The sequence below is a fragment of the Pseudophryne corroboree genome, chromosome 5 (assembly GCF_028390025.1).
Source record: "Pseudophryne corroboree isolate aPseCor3 chromosome 5, aPseCor3.hap2, whole genome shotgun sequence".
Taxonomy (NCBI): Eukaryota; Metazoa; Chordata; class Amphibia; order Anura; family Myobatrachidae; genus Pseudophryne; species Pseudophryne corroboree.
Window position 1 is genome coordinate 19,860,357 of NC_086448.1, and position 9,439 is coordinate 19,869,795.

General features: G+C 50.0%; 1 protein-coding gene across 1 annotated transcript; it reads right to left on the bottom strand.

Annotated features, from left to right (window-relative positions):
* Positions 1 to 1,766: 1,766 nt before the first annotated feature.
* TIGD5 (tigger transposable element derived 5) lies at positions 1,767 to 5,059 on the bottom strand. The gene has a single exon (XM_063921138.1). It carries the CDS (start codon positions 4,809 to 4,811, stop codon positions 3,162 to 3,164), a length of 1,650 nt encoding a protein of 549 aa, XP_063777208.1. The 5' UTR covers positions 4,812 to 5,059; the 3' UTR covers positions 1,767 to 3,161.
* Positions 5,060 to 9,439: the final 4,380 nt, after the last annotated feature.

The window sequence follows — 9,439 nt, forward strand, 5'->3', positions numbered from 1 at the left end:
CAACAGGGAGTAGTAACTGGGCAAAATAACATTTTTGTGACCCCGAGGGATCTGAGGGAAACATATACCTAATTTCACTAGGACGCCCCCACAATTACTATCACGTCTGTGCTCGAGCTACAGCTCACTGCAAACGTACCATACATATATACACATAGAGGTATAGGTTTTTCATATAATTTTACACCCAGTCAAAATAGTTGGCGCCGACAGGGTCACCCACATACGTCTGTGTTCCCCAAACAGTGCTTACTTTTGAAAAGCTTACAACTACTGACATGCTGACACTTAATCTCATAAATCAAGTACCATCTGGAGTCGGCAATGCCGACAGAGGGATACCCATATCTGTTTGTGGTAGAGCACTCACACATGTCGACACACGTGTACTAAACACCCACCAACATTGCTAACATGGCAGATTTCTGCCAGGGAAAACACAGAAAACTCTAACCAACTCCTTGTACACACGCTCATTATATATATATATATCTATAGTGCTTCATGGTTGAACCTATATTGCACTACATAACTGTGCCCCCCCCCCCCTCATTTTACACTGTTAGGTGTTTAACAGTGTTTTGGCGTGCCCAGCATTTCTGTGAGGAGAAAATGGCGCTGTATAGAGTTGTGAGGGCTAAGCCACGCCCCCTTCTCGGCGCGCTTCAGCCCCGCTATCTTTTTACATTTTCATACTGGCGGGGGTCCGTATACAGTGCCTATGCACTGTATACATCTTTGCCAGGCTTATATTGTGAGGTATATTGCTGCCCAGGGCGCCCCCCCTGCGCCCTTGTAGTGCCGCTTGTATGTGGAAGCAATGGCGCGCAGCGCGACCGCTGCGCGTTACCTCCGAGACTCTGAAGTCTTCTGCCGTCACTGAAGTCTTCTGTTCTTCTAATACTCACCCGGCTTCTTTCTTCTGGCTTTGTGAGGGGGGTGACAGTGCGGCTCCGGGAACGAGCAGCTAGGCGAACCAAGTGATCAGACCCTCTGGAGCCAATGGTGTCCAGTAGCCTAAGAAGCAGAGCCTTGAAACTCACAGAAGTAGGTCTGCTTCTCTCCCCTCAGTCCCACGATGCAGGGAGCCTGTAGCCAGCAGGTCTCCCTGAAAATAATAAAGTATTTTCAGAGAAACTCAGGAGAGCTCCCCTAGTGTGTGTCCAGTCTCCCTGGGCACAGAGTCTAACTGAAGTCTGGAGGAGCGGCATAGAGGGAGGAGCCAGTTCACACCCATTCAAAGTCTTATAGTGTGCCCATGTCTCCGGATCCTGTCTATACCCCATGGTCCTTTTGGAACCCCAGCATCCTCTAGGACGTATGAGAAAAAGCACTACTTTACTGCGATCAAACTTTTTGGGGCTATCGCTCGAAAAAAGTGCTGCAAAAAGCAGTACAGATTATTAGTGGTCATAATAAAAATATTTGGGGTACTTAAATTGTACTACACATAGAAAAAATGGCTGGGCTGGTTTGGGGGTGACCGTGCTCCAGGTGTGAACCCCTAGAACAGTAGGGACTTACCCAATGAGGTGATTTGGATGTTGGTGGGTAAACCCATAACTTTGGCCAAATTTATGCTTACAACCTCTAATTTGATATTTCATTGTTATTTCTATGTGTAGTACTACAAGTCTCAGCAAGGTAGCACCTCTCATTACAAACAGCTAGAGTGTGCAGTCTAGGCACCACCCCCCCCCCCCCCCCCGGTTATATGTATCCCCCCCCCCCCCCCAAAAAAAAAAGAGTAAAAATGATAGAAAGTGTTTCAGAAAAATAGGTGCTCAAATTACATTGGGGGTACATACAAATTGGTACAAGTATATATTTAAGTCATTTTATGCCACTTTAAAACAAAAATTGATAACTCCCACCTGCAAGCCTAAAAACACTCATTCCATCATAAAGTACCCCAACATACCTATCCCAACCTTGTACCCCAATATCCATCATTTGCCACTTTTTGACCCTAAAAATGACATGTAATAATTGTCCAATTAAAAATAATTAGAAGTTTTTAAGTGTCTAACTAGTTATTCAGGGGTGTGTCCCAGGGGTTCGGAACCAAATCCCGACATTTTTTTACCTTAAAATAGGGATTTTGTCCAACTTTTTACCTGCCCAGGAGCTGGAGAAAAGAAATCTGAGACAAACCTATGTAAAATTATCGCCAATAAATTTTTACGGACAATTAAGTAGCGGCTTTTCGCTGGTCACGACAAGGTGATTTCATGGCTAACTGAATTCCCCCTAAGTGCGTTTATTTTTATTTTTCTTGCTTGCTTCTGTGTGTTTCAGCCATGTTTTTTAATCATTAGGCGGACAGGACTGTAATAAAATGTGAATTAACAAGGACAATTTTTCCAAGTTTTGTTGCTAGATTTAAAGTTGCATTTATTTTTTTAGAGGCAAAACCAGGCTGGTCTTGCTTATAAAAACAAATTGCTGCTTTAAATGCTGCAGAGCAAAAGCTGATAAACCGGCATTTTTTATAAACTCGGACCCTATTACATTTCCCTTTCCCCCCCAGAGAGTTGTTTCATTTCCTTTCCCCGAGTTCTGCTGAAAGCAGTGAGTGCAATTGTATGACGAGAATACACGTCTCTTTTTCTAAGGTAACGAAAATTAGCTACTCTGTACGATCACATAAAGACATGACTGCAAAGCACAGAAGGCTTCCAAACAAAAACCTAAAACAATGAATTTAGTATATGTAGTCAGAGTACATGTACAAATAAATAAACCTGAAGGTTTAAACATATCTGCCAACTGGTATAGTGTTTTGGAAAACTCATGGACCTCTGCCGATAAAATTCTGGTCACTGGTTGAAAGATGGAAGCTCAAGTTAAGCGTCAGCTCTTCTGCCAATCTGCAGGAAAACAAAAATACAGATACACGGCACTGTTTTGCTTTTACACCCTGGTAGACAAAGACCACGGACATATTTCCTGTGGACCCCTAACACTGGTTAACAAGGCAAGGTTTACAGATGAAGGTATTAAGCACGTGGACTGGTGACTGTGATGTAGTGCAATACCTCTGGAGGAGCTACAAGACGGAAATGCATATTACTGCCACTTTGTGATACTGTATATATCTATCGCTATAGTGTGTCGCTAGGCAAGGTGCCACCTGTCTCGCAGGCTACTCCCCCTGTGAGTTATGAGCTGCAGTCTGTGGCTTTGGTCTGTAAGTCAGCCTGTTGGAGCCGCTGCGCTGTGGCTATTAAGGAACGTAACTGCACTATTTTCAGTGGGCCCACATTCTGCGGATCCTGAGCTTCCAACCAGCGTAGCCCAGTCTCCAGCCCCTGAATGGCCTCTGCAGCAGTTGGTATTAAGTCACCCTCCCCCTCATCATCACTGGCCAACGGGGGGGTGCTGGCCAAGTCTGTAGTCCTGGCCTCCAACGACTCCTCCACAGCTGGGATAGAGTCATCGAGGTGCACCCATTCTGCAACATCCTCAGGGGCCATACGTTTGTAAACCAGAGCAGCCAAGTTGGTCAAGTCAGAAAAGACCTTACTGTACTCATCTCCCGCAGTCTCTGCGGAAGCACTGCTTTCAAAAGCCGCTCTTAGGCCGAGAAGCCAGCATTTCTCAATACTTCCAGCCTGTATCATGTTCCACGACTGGCCTGCCAGGTAGATCATGTCTTTTAGCATAAAAGACTTCAAAAAATCAGAGGGAGAGCTGTCGCAGGACACCACCAGCCTCAGGAGCTCCCGCTTGTAGAGCTGCTTGAAGGAAGAGATCACTCCCTGGTCCATTGATGGGATTTTGCTTCTGGTGGTTTTGGAAAGGAACAAGACTCTGATATTGCCATCTGGGGTCTGAAGCTCCTCATCAGTTGTCTTTCCAGGGCCTTGGTTCACCAGTAGGACAGCTTTCTGTTGGAGACATCGCCTCAAATAACGCTTTACTCCAGGCACAAATTCCTCGAAAAACCATTCTCTCAGCAGTTCTGGGGTCACCCAGACATTCTTGCAGGGCCTGTAGATTGCAGGGAACTTATCTTGATTGTGGTGGCGTAGGCTCTGTGGATCATGCAGCCTCCCAACAATCAACGGTTTTAGTTTATGGTTGCCGGTTAGGTTAGCAGCCAAAAGAATGGCCACACGGTCCTTCACGTTCTTGTAACCATTCGGTTGCTTGGCTACTACCATCTCATGGGTCTGGTCTGGAAGCAGCTTCCAATACAATCCGGTGATGTTGGCGTTGTATATCTGCTCATCACCATAGCCACCATCGTTGGACGGAGTTTTGGGCTGTTCTGGGTAGGCTAGAACTGGGTCGATATCAGCCGGCCGGACCTCGGAGTCCCCGTAGATGCGCTGGCTGGAAATGCCATGCCTCTTCTGCCAGCGCCAAAACCATCCATGGCTTGCCTTGAACGTACATTCCTCACCATAAATCTGCTTGGCAAAGGCCTCGGCCTGCGCTTGGATAATGGGTCCGGAGAGAGGGATGCCCTGTTGGCGTAACGCGATAAACCAGGAGTACACAGCCCGGTCAATCTCTTCCTCGTTGGCCAGGCGCATCTTCTTCCTCTGTGTGCCCACATCTCCGCCCAACTGGTCGAGGAACCATCTCAGCTTCTGCTCGTCCTTCAGCCACCCCCGCAGAGTTCCCCCCGGCACCCCAAAGTCCCTTGATACGCTGGCCTGGCGTTCCCCGTTCTTCACCCTCTCAATGGCTTCAAGCTTGTCCTTGATGGAGTATGCCTTGCGAAATGCCATCTTCACCATGGTGGGCGTGCATTCCGCGCTCCCCAACCTGGTCTCCAGCAGCGGCTCCCCCTGGCAGGACATCGCTAGGTCGCTGGTGAGGACTGCCCGTTACGCTGGCACTCGCAGGTGATTCCCAAGGATGGTGCCAGCCAGGCACCTCATGCCCAGGTAACAGCAATGGGCAGCTGACCAGTCACCATGACATGCCAGGCTCATGCCGAGTGTGATGACAGCCAAGGACCAGGCTTCAGCTGTGTTTACATCCAGCTCTGTCTCCCTTTTGTTTCCTCTCACCCCCTCCCACCCAGTGCCCAGCTCAGCCCAGGGAGGGACCCTGCACAGCCCGAGCATGCGCAGTAACCGCACAGCGGGCAGCGCCTACCGCGCATGCGCTTCAACAACTCCGGGGACCGCTCTGCGCATGCGTTATGCCCGGCTACGTCGCGGACTCTACCATCTCAGTCACACCTCAGTCACATGATCGCGGACGGCCGGAGACGTCGCCGGGTGATGGCGGAATAGCGGGGACATATATAGTAAATGCTGCTCATGCGGACAGTGTGTGGTTGTGATGGAGAGCACTGCCGTAATCCCGTCCATGCGTCGCTGCTCCCCCCCCCACATTCCCGGAGTGGTATCGTCTGCGGCGTGTAGCAGTGCGGCGGGTCACGTGGTCTGGCCTTTCCCTCCCACTCTCCTGACACAGCAGCTGCAGCACCGTGAGTACCGGGCCCGGGTCCCCCCAGATCCTGCCCCGGGGTCCCCCCATCCTTCCGTGTGCCCCACCTGCCCCTGGGCTGTCATCGTACGGCTCTGTAATTACCCCAGAGAGGGTATAACAGGCAGCACTGTATGGGAGGGGGTAATTAGAGGTTGGGAATGGGGTATGTCAGGCAGGGCTGTATGGGAGGGGGTAGTTAGTGGTTGAGGATGGGGCATATGTCAGGCAGGGCTGTATGGGAGGGGGTAGTTAGTGGTGAGGATGGGGCATATGTCAGGCAGTGCTGTATGGGAGAGGGTAGTTAGTGGTTGGGGATGGGGTGTGTCAGGCAGGGCTGTATGGGAGGGGGTAGTTAGTGGTTGGGGATGGGGCATATGTCAGGCAGTGCTGTATGGGAGGGGGTAGTTAGAGGTTGGGAATGGGGTATGTCAGGCAGGGCTGTATGGGAGGGGGTAGTTAGTGGTTGGGGATGGGTCAGGCAGGGCTGTATGGGATGGGGTAGTTAGTGGTTGAGGATGGGGCATATGTCAGGCAGTGCTGTATGGGAGGGGGTAGGTAGCGGTTGGGGATGGGGTATGTTAGGCAGGGCTGTATGGGAGGGGGTAGTTAATGGTTGAGGATGGGGCATATGTCAGGCAGGGCTGTATGGGAGGGGGTAGTTAATGGTTGAGGATGGGGCATATGTCAGGCAGGGCTGTATGGGAGGGGGTAGTTAGTGGTTGGGGATGGGGTATGTCAGGCAGGGCTGTATGGGAGGGGGTAGTTAGTGGTTGGGGATGGGGTATGTCAGGCAGTGCTGTATGGGAGGGGGTAGTTTGTGGTTGGGGATGGGGTATGTCAGGCAGGGCTGTATGGGAGGGGGTAGTTAGTGGTGAGGATGGGGCATATGTCAGGCAGTGCTGTATGGGAGGGGGTAGTTAGTGGTTGGGGATGGGGTATGTCAGGCAGGGCTGTATGGGAGGGGGTAGTTAGTGGTGAGGATGGGGCATATGTCAGGCAGTGCTGTATGGGAGGGGGTAGTGGTTGGGGATGGGGTATGTCAGGCAGGGCTGTATGGGAGGGTAGTTAGTGGTTGAGGATGGGGCATATGTCAGGCAGGACTGTATGGGAGGGGGTAGTTAGTGGTGAGGATGGGGCATATGTCAGGCAGGACTGTATGGGAGGGGGTAGTTAGTGGTGAGGATGGGGCATATGTCAGGCAGGGCTGTATGGGAGGGGGTAGTTAGTGGTTGGGGATGGGGCATATGTCAGGTAGGACTGTATGGGAGGGGGTAGGTAGTGGTTGGTGATGGGGTATGTCAGGTAGGGCTGTATGGGAGGGGCAGGACTGTATGGGAGGGGGCAGTTAGTGGTTGGGGATGGGACCTATGACAGGCAGGACTGTATGGGAGGGGGTAGGTAGCGTTTGGGGTTATTCCATTATTCCATGTTGCGCCTCATCAGTGCTCCGGTATTTGCCACATTGGAGTGGGTCTGCCTCTTGCTGGAGCAGAAGAGGGGGGGGGGGGGGGGGGTTTATCATGGAATGGGGTGATAAACCTCTGAAGCAGTATGGAGAGATGATTGTGTACTGTATGTAACATACCCCGAGTACTGTTACCTGGAAGGTTATACCCCCAGGAATACACCTAATAGTAATAGGGAAGTACTGGCCAGCGGTAACGCATGTAATGGTGGAGATCTGTATAATCACTGAGCAGTGACAAGCAGTGCTATATTTCAGCAGGAACTCCGTTCCTGACCCTCTCATTACATATGACATCATAGGGAACTGTTCTGGACCAAAAACTTTTCTTATGGAAAATGCATTTATTTGAAAGTAAATTTAAAGTGCCTCTATCTATCCTATCTATCTATCTATCTATCTATCTATCTTAGCTTCAACCCCACACCCATAGTTCCTGAACCTATACTGGTGACAAGGACCAGGGTAGCAGCCCTATCTGAGAAAGATTGGGTGACACCATATGTACATCTGGGGATACAGTTCCTGCAGTGACTCCTGAAGCGGAACAGAGCTCCCCAGCTGAATGCACTGAATGGAAGATAGGGCCACGTGTGTTCTCTCCTTGTGCACGTCTGTCTATAAATCTTTCCTCTTCGGTCACCTGCGTGGCGTGTGACCTGCGCCGGCTGTATGACATTATTACACTGGGTTATGCAGATGACGTGTGACCCGCGCTGGCTGTATAATGTTATTACACTGGGTTATACAGATGACGTGACCTGCGCTGGCTGTATGACGTTATTACACTGGGTTATACAGATGACGTGACCTGCGCTGGCTGTATGACGTTATTACACTGGGTTATACAGATGACGTGTCCTGCGCTGGCTGTATGACGTTATTACACTGGGTTATACAGATGACGTGTCCTGCGCTGGCTGTATGACGTTATTACACTGGGTTATGCAGATGACGTGTGACCCGCGCTGGCTGTATGACATTATTACACTGGGTTATGCAGATGACGTGTGACCCGCGCTGGCTGTATGACGTTATTACACTGGGTTATGCAGATGACGTGACCCGCGCTGGCTGTATGACATTATTACACTGGATTATGCAGATGACGTGTGACCCGCGCTGGCTGTATGACGTTATTACACTGGGTTATGCAGATGACGTGTGACCCGCGCTGGCTGTATGACGTTATTACACTGGGTTATGCAGATGACGTGTGACCCGCGCTGGCTGTATGACATTATTACACTGGGTTATACAGATGACGTGTCCTGCGCTGGCTGTATGACGTTATTACACTGGTTTATACAGATGACGTGACCTGCGCTGGCTGTATGACGTTATTACACTGGTTTATACAGATGACGTGACCTGCGCTGGCTGTATGACGTTATTACACTGGGTTATGCAGAGGACGTGACCTGCGCTGGCTGTATGACGTTATTACACTGGGTTATGCAGATGACGTGTCCTGCGCTGGCTGTATGACGTTATTACACTGGGTTATGCAGATGACGTGTCCTGCACTGGCTGTATGACGTTATTACACTGAGTTATACAGATGACGTGTCCTGCGCTGGCTGTATGACGTTATTACACTGGGTTATGCAGATGACGTGTCCTGCGCTGGCTGTATGACGTTATTACACTGGTTTATACAGATGACGTGACCTGCGCTGGCTGTATGACGTTATTACACTGGGTTATACAGATGACGTGTCCTGCACTGGCTGTATGACGTTATTACACTGGGTTATACAGATGACGTGTGACCCGCGCTGGCTGTATGACGTTATTACACTGGTTTATACAGATGACGTGACCTGCGCTGGCTGTATGACGTTATTACACTGGATTATGCAGAGGACGTGTCCTGCACTGGCTGTATGACGTTATTACACTGGGTTATACAGATGACGTGTGACCCGCGCTGGCTGTATGACATTATTACACTGGGTTATGCAGATGACGTGTGACCTGCGCTGGCTGTATGACGTTATTACACTGGGTTATGCAGATGACGTGTGACCCGCGCTGGCTGTATGACGTTATTACACTGGATTATGCAGAGGACGTGTCCTGCACTGGCTGTATGACGTTATTACACTGGGTTATACAGATGACGTGTGACCTGCGCTGGCTGTATGACATTATTACACTGGGTTATACAGATGACGTGTGACCTGCGCTGCCTGTATGACGTTATTACACTGGGTTATACAGATGACGTGACCTGCGCTGGCTGTATGACGTTATTACACTGGGTTATACAGATGACGTGTGACCCGCGCTGGCTGTATGACGTTATTACACTGGGTTATACAGATGACGTGTCCTGCGCTGGCTGTATAATGTTATTACACTGGGTTATACAGATGACGTGTGACCCGCGCTGGCTGTATGACGTTATTACACTGGGTTATGCAGATGACGTGTGACCTGCGCTGGCTGTATGACGTTATTACACTGGGTTATGCAGATGACGTGTGACCTGCGCTGGCTGTATGACGTTATTACACTGGG